General features: G+C 37.0%; 1 protein-coding gene across 6 annotated transcripts in view; it reads right to left on the bottom strand.

The window, feature by feature from the left end:
- RBPJ (recombination signal binding protein for immunoglobulin kappa J region) overlaps window positions 1-15316 on the bottom strand; it is a 227418-nt gene that overhangs the window by 21314 nt on the left and 190788 nt on the right. For all 6 annotated transcript variants that reach the window (XM_020897618.2, XM_070452070.1, XM_020897626.2 and 3 more), the window contains one exon: window positions 7699-7794. In XM_020897618.2, the coding sequence (XP_020753277.1) occupies window positions 7699-7794 (96 nt within the window). The remainder of the gene's footprint in view (window positions 1-7698; window positions 7795-15316) is intronic.

Consider the following 15316-nt stretch of genomic DNA (forward strand, 5'->3'; position numbering starts at 1 on the left):
ATCTGCACTTAGAAAATCCACTGTACTCCAACATATACAAAAATAGGGTATAACACCACAGAATCTGCAATTACTGCTTAGAGTCTACTCAAAATGATGTACTGTTAATTAATGACATCTTTGGTACGGATATCACTCTTAACTTCACTTGGTAACTGATCTGGAAAACACAGCAGTGCCCAAAGTAGACACTTCCAAAATATTAACACAAGCAAGTAAAATAATTAAAAGCAAAATGGATCATTAGTTTACCATATATCTTACAACCTAAACACCTGCTGCATGTGGATCAAAGAACAATATATTATGTTCTTTTAACTCAAAGACAGCCAACAGATTTGTTAGTTGCCAATAACCTGCCCTCACAAATTCTTCCCACCTAGAATAACTTCCTTATAATTTTCTCGTAGCAGTTAGATTACTTCGAAGTCTAGCTCAAGCCCCACATTTTACCTAATTCAGAAGACCATAAATCCAGTTCTTATATAGGGGGTAACTCCTTCGCTCGATTACACACACTGACTTATACACACTTTAAAACATTTATTAATATGTCATGTCTCATCTAGGGGCCTGAAAACTCAAATACCGGCCAGGTAGGTAATCTAAATGAGTGGACCGGGTGTACAATAAATAAGTAGAAATATTCTTTAATTACCCAAAGACGTATGTTCCTTCCCATCTTTATTGAAACAGAAAACCCTCAAGGCAATTCCCACTTTTTATATAATTATAAGCATAGAAATTTCTATCTTAGTTCTTTTAAGTTCACTGTAAGGGAAAAAAAAAGGCTTAACTGCAAAGATCATCACCCACTAGTGTGTGGCTCTGATGACAAGGAAGCAACTGAGAACTGCAAGCATTCCCATATGGCTGAACTAAGGGCGTGGAGATCGCGTGTTGGTCACATCCTCCAATTTTCCAATAATCACCTGAAATCAAGTTTTGTATGAAATTCCTAATTCTAAAATTTAGCAGCTAATTTATTATGCTTTTTTACCACTTTTTAGGCCAACAATGCACAGACTTTAAAAAAAAAAAGAAGTGTATCCATGCATATCACACATACACACGTGTGTGCACGCACAGAGAGACACAGACACTATCGTGCTGGACTTAGTTCTCGGTCTTCCCTAAAGGTAGCAGAGTAGTATCTACTTGTTTGCTTCCCCCTCAGCACCTACTACAATATTAACTGAATTGAATCAAAATAAACAATGGCATCCACATTTTGCTCCACTCTACCAAATTAGTACTTAAGAGGTAATCTACACACAATTTATAAGAAGTGAGCTGGGTTTATTTAATTTTCACTAATTCACAAAAATTTACTACATTCCTAGTTTGTACCAGGCACTGGAAAAATATTAGTAGTTAAACAAAAATCCTTGTCCTAATGGAACTCATACTCCAATAAGAAAGACAATTTTTAAAATGTAGGTGACTAAAATAACATATATACTTTAGCTGGTTAGGGGAAAAAATAAAGCAAGGAAGGGGTACTTAAAAATGTAAAAGACCAGACTGGCCAAGGAAAATTTCTTAAAGAAAGTGACCTTGAGTTAGGACCTAAAGCCACGGGTATCTGGGGAAGCGCATTTCAGAAGAGGGAACAGCAATCACAAAAGCTCTGAAGCAGGGAGGACCGAAAGAGACAGCAGAGAAGCAACAGGCCAGCGTGGCTGGAGCACAGAGGAGGAGAACCACAGCTATGAAGCCAGGGGTGCTGGGGAAGCAGACCTGGCAGCCTGAAGGGGTTAGGCTGAGCGAGGAGGAAAACCTGCTGAGGGTCTCTATGCTTTTCTGAACGAAGAGAAGGGGATCAGAGCGGCTTTTTTGCCTGGATACTCTCCTTGTGGCCATGAGCACAGAGGTCACAGCGGGGGCACTGGGCTCAGCTCCAGGTCACTCCAAATTTGGAGGGATGCCTAGATTAGCTGGGCAAGTTCTGGAATTTGCTCATTCAAGTCTATACCAGGGATCTCTCTGGCCTCTAATGCTGGGAACCACCCAATACTTACCATGGCACAGACTCAAATTCCTAGCTGGCACACTACTAGGAAGCTGAGAAGCCATCAATTTTGGAAAACTTATCTCCTATTAGTATTTTATTGAGCACTGACAAATAACTAGGTCTCCTTAGTAAACTGGTATACCAGCTATAAAACTTGCTGCGTTTAGTGTAGTGTACCAAATATAGTAATCAAATCCCAACAAATTATCACAGAAGATACTTTAATTTCACATCTGGAAAGAAGTCTAAAACTGTTAAAGACTCAGTGAAAGTGAAAAAGAAAATGAAAGTCGCTCAGTCGTGTCCAACTCGTGTGACCCCATAGACTATACAGTCCACGGAATTCTCCAGGCCAGAATACTGGAGTGGGTAGCTGTTCCCTTCTCAAGGGGATCTTCCCAACCCAGGGATGGAACCCAGGTCCCCCACACTGCAGGCGGATTCTTTACCAGCTGAGCCAAGAAAAAAGCCCAAATGACTCAGCAGTGCAGGTTTTCTCAAAAGTACTGCGATGAAGTGGTATGAAATCAACAGGGCATAAAATCAGAAAGATTGTCAAGAAATTCTTTATCACTTACAACACTGACTAAGGTTCTATACTGAAAGTGCCTTCCAGTCATGTAATAAATCTAAGAAAAATGAAGTCTTCAACCGTCTCTAAACTAGTGTTAGTTTTATATCAACTCAACAACTACTTCAAAAAAAAGCTGTGATGCAAGAAAGTAGCAAATCCAATATAAACATTAAGATTATCTCATTTCTATGTGATGATGAAATCATATTTTAAACATCCCAATATTGCCACCCCCTAAAAAATCAGCTAATGAATCAAATCTTCATTTCCAGAGACTTCTGCAGTAATATAATAATCAAACAAAAGATAATCATCAATTAAAAAATTACAGACAAATGGAAAGAAATTAAAGGAAGGAAGAGAAGGAAAGAATATCACCTAATTAACAGAAGAAAAATTTAACTATATACCTTTATAGTAGTATGTGAATCGATGTTTTTAACTTGGACAGATGGTTAATGTGTACCAAACAATTAGTGAGAAGTCTGAAATCAAGTGGTCAGCTTTGGGAGTTTAACAGTTGCTATGAAAGCACATTTTATGAAACAATGTGCCTTTATTTTCTCATCTTTCCCAGGAGCTCCATCTAAGCAACTTAGGCACACAATGCTTTTATCTACCACTTGGTGGCGATATGCACACATTTATGATTTTATTCATTTCCTAAGTCAAACAATCAGTCTTTATTTTCAGAGAATGATTCAACAACTTTTCCCTCAAATCATAAGATGAGGTCTGGAAAATACCTTACAGATTCAAAGAAGTCTTTTTATTCAGCCCAATACATAATATTAGACAAAATCTAAACACATCATTTACATTATCTGACTATTTTGGCAGAATCATTACCCCTGATGATTATTCATACTTCCCCTAACACAAAGTTGAAGAAATGCTAATACATCAAATGGCATTTCCATATCTTTAATGGAAATTTTCCTCTAGACAAAATAATTTTTAAAGTTTATTTTTCAATCTTGTAAAGAACGTCTTCATGAAAGGTTAAAACTAACCACTAACATCAGTGGGATACCAAATGTATTAAGCAAAGAAATATTCCTTATTAGGCACAAAAGTGAATTCTCAGAACAATTTAAATTTTAGGATAAAACTTCCTGCTCAAATATTTCTAGCATCATTCACTGGAATTATTTTGTAAGCCAAGAAGACTGTGGTCATGTCCCCAGGTTACCTCATGCCTAAACTTAGCAGCTTTTCAGAAAGGCCTGAATCTGATCAACAAGAAAGAAAGCAGATCTTCCTCTTTCTACTACACTCTACCAAGCAGTAAGGGACAAGATCTCTTCCAGTAAGAAGCCCTGACAATCACCGAGGAGACTGGCCTCTGTTAGCAGCCCCTGACTACTAACTAATACTTTTTAAAAATCAGTAATTTTTAGAAGATTTTGCCCTTACTGTAAAACTAATGCCATGTCTCTTCTGGAAATGTTAATAACACAGTAAATATAAGAAAGTAGTTACTCTGGCTTTTATTTTTTTTTTATCTTTTCATTTTTTGGAGTCAGAAGCTTAGAATGCTTGATCTTTCCTTTCACTGAGGTTTTTAGATCCACTAAGCAATACCCAAATAATAGAAATTGAAAATAAATGCAACCATAATAAAAGATAATCACCTATTTTAACTTGTAAGCCACTATAGCTTTATATTTTTAACAGTGACTAGCAAACAGGAATCTTGTCTGGGACTTTGAGAAGCTCTTCCCTGTTTGTATCTCCACCAGGTCTCAGTTACCCACTTCAGTATTGAATGACATAGCAACTTTTAAAACTCTTGGCTTAAAGAGCCTTTTGCATAGTACTTGGAATCTAACAGGTTGTCAGAAATAAAGAGTTAATAAATGAGTCAAAATGTACTAAAATGGATCTTCAAAAATCCATGGGTGGGGAGAGGGAAAACAACACTGCCCAGGTGAGCAGCTATATAATGAGCTTGTTAAATTATTCCTATTTTCACTGTTGTTGTTCAGTCACTAAGTCACGTCCGACTCTCTGCAACCCCATGGACTGCAGCACACCAGGCTCCTCTGTATTTCACTATCTCTTGGCATTTGCTCAAATTCACGTCCATTGAGTCGGTGATGCCACCCTCTGTCAACCCCTTCTTCTCCTGCCCTCAATCTTTCCCAGCATCAGTCTTTTCCTATGAGTAGGGCGGCCAGAGTACTGGAGCTTGACCGTTAGCATCAACCCTTCCAATGAACATTCAGGACTGATTTCCTATAGGACTGACTGTTTTGATCTCCTTGCAGCCCAAGGGACTCTCAAGAGGTTTCTCCAGTATCACAATACAAAAGAATCAATTCGGCACTCAGCCTTTTTTATGGTCCAACTCTCAGAATATGCTGGCTGTCTAGGTTTGTCACAGCTTTTCTTCCAAGGAACAAGCATCTTTTAATTTTATGGTTGCAATCAGTCTGCAGTGATTTTGGAACCCAAGAAAATAAAATCTGTCACCACTTCCACTTTTTCCCCTTCTATTTCCCATCAAGTGATAGGACCAGATGTCATGATCTTAGTTTTTTAATACTAAGATTCAAGCCCGTTTTTTCACTCTCCTCTTTCACCTTCATCAAGAGGCTCTTTAGTTCCTCTTTACTTTTTGCCATTACCGTGATATCATCTGCATATGTGAAGTTGTTGATATTTCTCCTGACAATCTTGATTCCAGCTTGTGAGTCATCAAGCCCAGCATTTCGCATGATGTACTCTGCATAAAAGTTAAATAACCAGGATGACAATATACAGCTTTGACATACTCCTTTCCCAATTTTGAACCAGTCCGTTATCCCATGTCCAGTTCTAACTGTTGCTTCTTGATTCACACACAGGTTTCTCAAGAGACAGGTTAAGGTGGTCTGGTAATCCCATCTCCTTAAGAATTTTCCAGTTTGTTGTGATCCACACAGTCAAAGGTTTTAGCATAGTCAATAAAGCAGAAGCAGATGTTTTTCTGGAACTTCCTTGCTTTCTCCACAATCCAACAAATATTGGCAATTTATCTCTGGTTCCTTTGCCTCTTTGGAACACAGCTTGTACATCTAGACGTTCTCGGTTCACGTAGTGCTGAAGCCTAGCTTGAAGGATTTTGAGCATAACCTTGCTATATAGCATGTGCAATGAGAGCAACTGTATGATAGTTTTGAGCATTCTTTGGCATTGCCCTTCTATGAGACTGGAATGAAAACTCATCTTTTCCAGTCCTGTGGCCACTGCTGAGTTTTCCAAATTTGCTGACATACTGAGGACAACCCTTTAAAAGATGTTCTTTTCGGATTTTAAACAGCTCAGCTTCATTCCATCAACTCCACCTCTAGCTTTGTTCACAACAATGCTTCCTAAGATCCACTTAACTTCATACTCTAGGATGTCCAATGCTAGGTGAATGACCACATCCTTGTGGCTATCCAGGTCATTAAGACCTTTTTTGTATGGTTCTTCTGTGTATTCTCATCACCTCTTCTTAATCTCTTTTGCTTCTGATAGGTCCTTACTATTTCCGTCCTTTAATATGCCCATCCTTGCATGAAATGCTCCCTTGATATCTCCAATTTTCTTGAAGAGATCTCTAGTATTTTCTATTCTATCATCTACGATCCCATTGTCTCTGATCTTTTGTTTCCTCACTAATGCATTCCTATTTACAAGATTCTTCTAAGGATTAAAACTTTAAAACATCTGTTAAGACATTTCCTGAACAATGTCTATAGATCATGACTGGATAAAGGGAAGCTGTTCCTCCTTCAGTCTCACTATGAGGTGCAACACTGGCCTTGAGATCCATCTCAAGTAACGAAGGTACTAACTTAGTTTGTTTTGCTTAGGAATTAAAAAAAAAAAAAAAAAGACCGTCTCCTATATTTACATGACGTCATGGGGCAGGGAGACCTGAATATCCAGTATCAACTTCATGCAAAAAAGGGCCATTATCTTGATTTGGTTTCTATGTCCCAAACCATAGGTACCAACTTCTTCTAATGTTTGAATCAGATGATTAAGTTTCATGAGTAATCAGAAATTTAGAGAACTTGAATAACTAAAAAAGAACACTTGACAATATGAGTCCTAAATACTGTTTTCAGCTCTCATCCTCTTTGATGATAACATTATCAACTAAATAGTTTCAGCTCAGATTTAGAGGACATTGAGAAACAGACTATTTAAAATTTTTTTAGCACATTAAATCAATGTACTCCATTTCCTTTCTCTCATGCATATGCTAAGATTTCCTTTATCTCACAAACTCACAAAGATTTTGGGGACTCACAAAGACTCTACTCATTCCTTTCAATCCAATATTTAAACCTGAGTTTTCATTCCTTCTTCCAGTTCAGTTTTATTACCTTTCGAGCCAACCCAAAAAATCTTTCATGTTCCTCCATAAGCAGCCTTGTCCACCAAAGCATGTTATTTTATGCTTAACATAAAAATGCTATCTGAAAGAAAAAGACTTGAGAAACTATTAACAGGAAAATTCTAGGAACTAAGTGAAAAAGCAAGTAACACCAAAAATGTTGAAATTTAAAAGATACTAAGGTAAACACTAAATATTAAAATGTTATAATCTAATTTTGGCTAATCTGATTTATAGGTCATTTCTGTAATGCCACATTCACATGGTATGAGCACCAACTCCACTCTGCTGTTTTTCCCTTAACCTGAACAGGCACACAGCCACGGTGGAAAGGGCTGGGAGTACTTTTCTTCACAACCACTCCATAATTCAATTCTGGGGTTTGGTTAAGCCTTTTTCTTTTTAAAATGATAATACTGAGGTCATATTTCTTTATAAAACTACATTTTGCACCAAAACGAAAATTACTTTTTGAATGATCTAATGTACCACAGAAGTACTTAGGGAACACCATGCAGTCCTGAATAAAAATTATGGATTATTTCATTTTGTGAAATCAGGGATTTAGCCAGAGGATCTGTACTAAATAGAGACAGTAGAGACAAATCCTGTACTTTTCACTTTGTATTTGCAAATAACCCAATAATAGAACCATTCTCTTACTTGCATACCAATACATCATTTGCAAATTCATGTGATAACTATTAATTAACTATCCACCAGAAAAAATAATCTTACCTTTTTTCATTTCCATATGACTTCTGTGCAACTTTTGCATGAAGAATAAGCACTGTTTGATCCCCTCGCTCTTTTAAATAATTTCGCATAGCTTCCCTAAAATAAAATATAAATATTTACTATTATAGGGGTAAGATTTGGAATATTACTATGTTCTGTAAAAAGAATGCTTAAAAACATTTCAAACAAGTAAATCTAAAAATGAAAATAAAGCAAAAAAACCATAACTAAATTTTAAAAATATTATACAATGAAGAAATAAATACTGCTCATCTTCAACAGTATACTTTGTTCTCTGAAAAGAAGAAACTGTCCCTCACTATAGGAATTTATGATATAACTCAATTAAACCGCAATTAAAATTTATAGAGTAACTAGAAACATCAAGTACATTGATTATTAGGCTTTAAACCCTTTGTAAAATTAATCATGTGCAATACTTTTGTATTTAATAATGTAATTCACCACTAAGACTAGCCCTTCTCCTCCAGCTATTAAAATGAGTGTTTTTCACCAAATACAAAACCATAAGAAATCCTCAGGTCATCCAAATTTATTATTACATGTTCTTAAAATAACAACCCTACAAAAGGAGGAAGAAAGGGCTATCATTTATATACAAACTCATAATTACTCTCAACGATGTTACTAAACACAAAGTTTAATAAAGGGTAATTCAAATTAGGGAAAAACAAATTTCGGAAAAATACAATGTTAACTGTTTCAGGTATAAAGTACTCCAACTATCCATTTATTACGCAAATGCTGTATAAAAAGTTCAATGTCTTAAAAATATTTATCAATTATTTTGCCAAGCAATACAATAGAATACAAAGAACCCAAGGTCTACACAGATCAAACTTTCACATATCTTAATCAGTAGAATCCTAATTCTTAAGATGTTTAACACATTACAAAATTAAAAACACATTACAAAATTAAAGCAAAAGGGCTTCAAAAACAATCATCAAGAAGCACTTTTAATAAACTGAATACTGTTTTATTTGTAAGTAAAAAGACAAATGTACAAGAGGATGGCTATAGATTAATGAAAAGTGAAGTGAAAGAGTTAGTTGCCCACTTGTGTCTGAATCTGTGCTACCCCATGGAGCGCCAGGCTCCTCTGTCCTTGGAATTCTCCAGGCAAGAGTACTGGAGTGGGTTGCCATTTCCTTCTCCAGGGGATCTTCGCAACTCCGGGACTGAAGGTGGGTCTCCCGCACTGCAGGCAGACTCCTTCGGGGCTGAACCACTAGGGATGCCTGTAGAACAGCAGTGAGTTACCAAACACTTATCTCTTAACCTCATCTAGCTTGGTTTCTGTATCCGGTAATAAGAATAATGCTGACATCATAATAGAGTGGTTGTGGGTAAATGAGATAATCTAGATGACAGTGTTTATATTTACTAATTCAAGGCAGAAAAGGTAACACTGGAATCTAATAAATTAAGAATTAATCCTTACCACAGGAACAAAGCTCAAAGTCCAGTAAAGACAGTAAAACACTTGGAAAACAAATTGTAATGAAATACATAGGTCAAATAGAGGTATGACCAAAAAGTTCCAATAGGGAGTACCTATGTAAAGGAGGGCAGAGGTAATAAAGGACCCTGAATCGATCCCTGGTCCGGAAGATCCCGCTGTGCTGCGGAGCGACCAGGCGCATGCGCCACAACTACTGCGCCCTCGCTCTAGGGCCCTTGAGCCACAACCATTGACACGTGCTGCAAGCACTGAAGCCTATGTGCCCTGAGACCGTGGTCCCTAACAAGAGAAGCCGCGGTAAAGAGAAGCCTGTGCACTGCGATGAAGAGTCCCCACTTGCCGCGGCTAGAGAGAAAAGCATGTGCAGCAACAAAGACCCAGCACAGCCAAAAATAAACCTTAAAAAAAAAATTAAATACTAAATATAAAAGTTAATTCAAATACCACCCTATGACAGATGATGATAAAAGCAGTAGCAGGTAATAAAATTCTTAAAATACCTAGAAAAAAACTTAAAATCTTAAAAAAAAAATTCCATCTCTTTGAAACTGGGGACAGATCGTTATTTAATTTTATCCCAAAGTGAAAGTGTTAGTTGCTCAGTCCTGTTCAACTCTTTGAAACCCCATGGACTGTAGCCCACTAGGCTACACTGTCCATGGAATTTTCCAGGCAAGAATACTGGAATGGGTTGCCATTTCCTTCTCCAGGGGATCTTCCCAACCCAGGGATAGAACTTGGGTCTCCCACATTGCAGGCAGATTTTTTACCATCTGAGCCACCAAACCCCATTACCAAAAAAACACCATGCTGTGATTTCCCTGGTGGTCCAGTGGCTAAGACTCTGCAACCCCAAAGGAGGGGGTCGGAGTTTGATCCCTGGTCACAGAATTAGATCCAACATGCTGCAACTAAGACTTTGCATGCAGGCAACTTAAAAAAAGATCCCACATGCAGTAATGAAGATTGAAGATCTCACAAGGTAAAACTAAAGAAATAAAATCAATCAAAATAAAAGCGCCATGCTGTGGAATCTGGATTTTCAATGAACACAAAAGGCAACCTGAGATCTTGAGGTTTGTTTGTGTTTTTTTTAAAGACATACAGTCAACTTTCTTTTTTAGTTAATTCTAGTGGTGAAATAGGGAAAGGACTTAAGAAAGCACAGAGGAAACTTGAAATAAGGCTGACACACTAAGACAGAGGTAACAGAAGACAGTACAGGAGAAGACAACTTTTAAGACTTCTGTCTCAGGAAAGGCAAGTGTATAATAAGTTCCATTATATTTGACAAACGTCAACTCTGAAATGCCCCAAAACTCCAAGCTGGAAGTATTCAATATGTTGTTGGAAATAACCACCTGTAGTTCCAGAGAAGTGTCTGGGCTGGAAAAGTGGGGTTCAGTGGAATATAGCTCACATCCAAAGACATGGAGGTGAACAAAATCTCTCAGAAAGAAAACACAGTGATAGGAATGTCAAGAAGAAAACATATAAAAGGAAATGAAGAAGAACCAGTAAGGGTAGAATTGAAACTGTCTATTAGATGCTAAGGCAGAAGACAACCTCAAAAGAAGGTTACAATCAAGAGTGAGATGCTGCAGAGGTGCAAGTCTCTTTAATTTTTACCAAGAAGTCAGCCACCAGCTAACAGCCTTACCAATTTCTGTAAAATGAGAGCCTTCTGTGATGCCTAACAGGTAAGAAGGCGGCCACAGGTACTACTGATATTTGAAAATACTCTCTAGAGAATGGAGAAAGAAGCTGACAATGTAAATGATTGAAAATCTGTATTGAAGGACTGGTTGATGTTGAAATTCATAAATGACAGTGACAATTCCCGCTAACATTCCAAGGGAATACAGCACATTCTCAAACCTGCTGGGTGTGGCGTGGAGAGGATAAGGATAGTGCAGCATCTGAGGGGCTACTAAGTCACGTGATGACCAGTGTGCAAGGGGGATAAGGAAACAAAAGCCAAGCCAGAAGGTCAATATCGACAAAACTGACACAGAAGTCCAGTCACTGGCATAAAATGTGAATAGTTGCAATATACTTGAAAATAATTTTTTAAGAAACAATTTCAAATATATCTCCCCACACTGAATTCTACTTGCATTATAGTCCCTGTTATATCATTTCGTAATTACTTAGCGTGTCAGATGTCAGGGCTTTCTCCTTGTCATCCCAAACAGTATGCAAAGCCTCTAAGACACACTATTGGGCACATTTTAGAAATGGAGGAACAGTTAAGTAACTTTCCAACATGACACTGAAGCCTCCAGATTCAAACTTAGGCAGTCTGGCCCTTGAAGACAAAATCAATATTATTAGATATTTTGCACTGGTTATGAGCCCAGTTTTGGTATGAAACAGGGGTCTGAATCTTAACTCTTATCAATTACTAAGCCTGAGTTTTCTCACCTGTTTAAAAAAAATGACATTAACAGCTCACATTGTGAAAAATATTTTAAATTAAGTATCCCCACAAACTGACAAATATCAAGGGTCAGGAAACACTACCTATTATTATTATTTTCTTAGAAGAGCAGGAGGAAGGGGGCAGGAGGTAGAGGCTGGAAGACTGCCACTTAAGTTTGACGGAAAACTTGAAAAGGACCAGGAGGTAAAATCAGGTGTTTCACCCGACTTGCAAGGCACGAGTTCTGCAAGCATAACAGGTAAGCTACACTTTTATCCATCTTCCCATTAAAGATTTATTGAGAGCCCATTACCTCCCAGGCACTGGTTATCATGCTAGCTGCTCGTATTGGAAGTAACTGTTCACAATAGCATCATGACAAGAGTACAGATCTCAACATATTTATGATGAATGCAAGACAGCACCAGATTTCCTTGTCTTTTCCCTTCATATTTACAATACAAATTCTTGAAAAAGCAACTGAAAACTTTAATAATAGTTGTTCTGTAACAACAATTTAACAAATAGCTTTTTCAACAAGAAAAACACCAGTTTGTTAATAGAATATCAAACACTAAAATTATGTTCTCTGGCAATTGTAGGTTGATAGTTCTATTTTGAAATCTTAAAGAGCCATTATAAAAAATTAAGGCAATATACTCAAACACAATTAAAAAGTAAAGCCCATGAAGTGATAGCCCATATGCTCTTCACTCAAACAGAGTAGAGTTTCTTCAAATGAACAGGGTTTCAATTTAGGCACTGTTGACATCCTGGGTTAAACAATTCTCTATTGTGAGGGGGCTGTGCAGTACATTGGAGGGTGTTTAGCAGTATCTCTAACTTCTACCAATTAGAAGCCAATAGCACCTTTCCTCCATTTGTGACAACCAAAAATGTCTCCAGATATTGCCAAATATCAGAGGGGTGGGGCAATTCACCTGGCCTGAAAAAAAGTGGATTAAAGAAAACCAAAATTGTTCCTTCCAACAGGAAGATGAGAAAATCATCCAATGTCTTTTGAAGAAAGAATGAGGGAAATTTTATCATTTGAAAACAATATAGGTGCTCTAAGAACCTTACCAGTAGAATAACTACTTTGTATTACTGGAATTAGTTAAAAAAAAAAAAAAACAGTAACAATAAAGCTGAAACTCATAATCTGTTATAACAGTTACTATTTAACAAGTTCTGGTTTATGTATTCTTTATTTCATTCCATAATTCCTTATAAAATATTCATTCTGAATGGAAGCCAATTAAAAATTATTTGAAGAAGAGCATGGAGCAACTATTTTTGAGTTTACTTACTTAAAACACATTTAGCTTATATATTTAGAAAAGCAGAAATTTTTATCAATATTTTTACTAACATGAAATCATGGCAAATGCCGATATAATTTGACATGGTTAAACTATCATTTTGTCAACCTTCCGACTCTTTTTTCCTTTACAAATGTGTACTTCTTTTATATCGTGCAAAATTCGAAAAAGAATGTCCTTAATGGTGCTAACTCCTAATCATCTGAAAATAGCACCCTTACTTCCTCACCATATTCAGTTAAGCCGCCATGACTGCGCCAAAGGGTGCGTAAGTGATTTAAACCACACGCATGCACGTACGTGTGTGTGTGTGTGTGTGTGTGTGTGTGTGTCTGTGTGTGTGTCTGTGTGTGTATGGGTTGGGGGCTGGGGACTCTGGGGAAGGCATTTGAGCTGGGAACTAACCAGAGCCAATCCCAAATACTCAAGGAGAAAAGCAGCCCACCAAGATGGAAGGTCTAAACTGTCATCCTTACCAATGGGATCAGTCTCTGCACTCCGCAAATTGGATTTTTGTCACTTGTAAAATCCAAATAATAAAGGTTCCAACATGAACTGTCTGCTGGTAAAGAAACGTATTTTTGTTGCATTAAGTAATTCCACACATACACCCAACACCTGCAAACATTTCAGAGAGCTGCAGAGTACATTTTGAGAAAAACTGGGAGGCCTGGCATGCTGCAGTCCATGGGGTCGCAAAGAGTCGGACATGACTGAGCAACTGAACTGAACTGACTACAGGCCACAGAAAGCCACGCCAGTTGTTTCTGTATCTCAGTATAAAACCTGGTTATTCTGCATTTTTAATCCACAGTTAAGTAAAGTCAGTTATACCTGTGATCCACATTAAGGGGATATTTTCAAGAGACTGGGATGCCCTTGAAAGTTAGCATTCAATTCCTACCATATCTACTCATCTATATATCCAGAAGAATGTAGTATTTTTAAAAAGTGAAATGCTGAACAGTACATAGTATTAACTATACTTAATCAAAAATATTAACTCTGTATCAGTAAAACGGTACTTTTAGAACACTATCTAAAAGATCATTCTCTAAATAACAACATACTTTTTAAACTACTGCTTAACTTGGAAGACAGGGATTAGAATAGGGTAGGTTTAAAAGATTAAAAGATTATTTTTTTAAAGAAAGAAATTCTGAATTAAACTGTCCAACTTCCATACACTCCCAGAGATACAAAATTCCTTATCATTCTGCATGAAGGATTTCTTTAGCACTTCTTACAGTTCAGGCCTGTTTATGATTGATTCCTTTTCAGTTTCTTATGTCGAAAACTGTCTTTGTTTTTGCCTTTGCTGGGTCTAGAATTCTAGGTTGCCATATTTTTCCCCCTTGAGAACTTTAACACTCTTGTTCCACTGTCCTTTTCTTCCTAGCAAGGTTTCAGATGGACCTGTGACGTAAGTTATATTTTCCCAACCCACTTGATCTGAAATATGCCTTAAAAATATTTTTAAATTTTAAATTTCAGACATAAAGTTACAAAAGTAGTACAAACAATTCCTAGTCTCCATTTCCCTCAGACTAGCAAATGTTAACATTTTACCATATTTGTATATTATGCTTTTAAAACCATTTAAGAGCATGTTATAGACATAAAACCACTTTACCCAAAATACTTGTGTTTACTGCCAAAAAACATTGTCTTATACAATCACAATGCAATTATGACTGATACAATACTTCCACAATAGATTTTTATTCAGATGTTTCCAACTGTCCCTCTAATATTCTTTACTGGGGGGTGGAAGTGTGAAGCAGTGTTGAGAAACTTTGAACTCAGGCCAAATCAGGATAGTCTCCATTTTGTCTGTTATTTTAATTAAGCTGAGCTGGAACATGGACACACCACTCATTTACATATTGTCTATGGCTGATTTGGGGACACAAGAACAGAGCTGAAAAGTCACAACAAACTCAGTGAGACCCAAAGAGCCTAACACTTTATTCAATCCATTAGAGAAAATGTTTGGCAACTCCATCCATAGAGCAAAAGAAAAATTTGTTCCTGGTCCAGTTTAGTTAAGTCTGTCATGTGTAGCCTAGCTGTTGTGACCTTTGGGGTTCCTTTACTCTGGTACTCTGCAGTCTTTATTTTTCATAATCTTAAACACTTTGAAGAGTAAATGCTGTTTACTTTATAGGATGTCCTTCCATCTATGGCTGGCTGACGGTTTCCTTAAGCTGAGATTTCAGCTTATGCATTTTTGGCAAGAATCACACAAAAGTTATACTGTGATTCTTCATGATGCATGTGGAATTTATTTGTCCATTATTGGTGATGTTAATTTAGAACATTTAATTAAGGTGGCGTCTGACAGATTTCCTCACTGTCATGTTACTGTTGTTGTCTTTATAGTTAACA

This window comes from Odocoileus virginianus, chromosome 21 (genome assembly GCF_023699985.2).
Source record: "Odocoileus virginianus isolate 20LAN1187 ecotype Illinois chromosome 21, Ovbor_1.2, whole genome shotgun sequence".
NCBI lineage: Eukaryota > Metazoa > Chordata > Mammalia > Artiodactyla > Cervidae > Odocoileus > Odocoileus virginianus.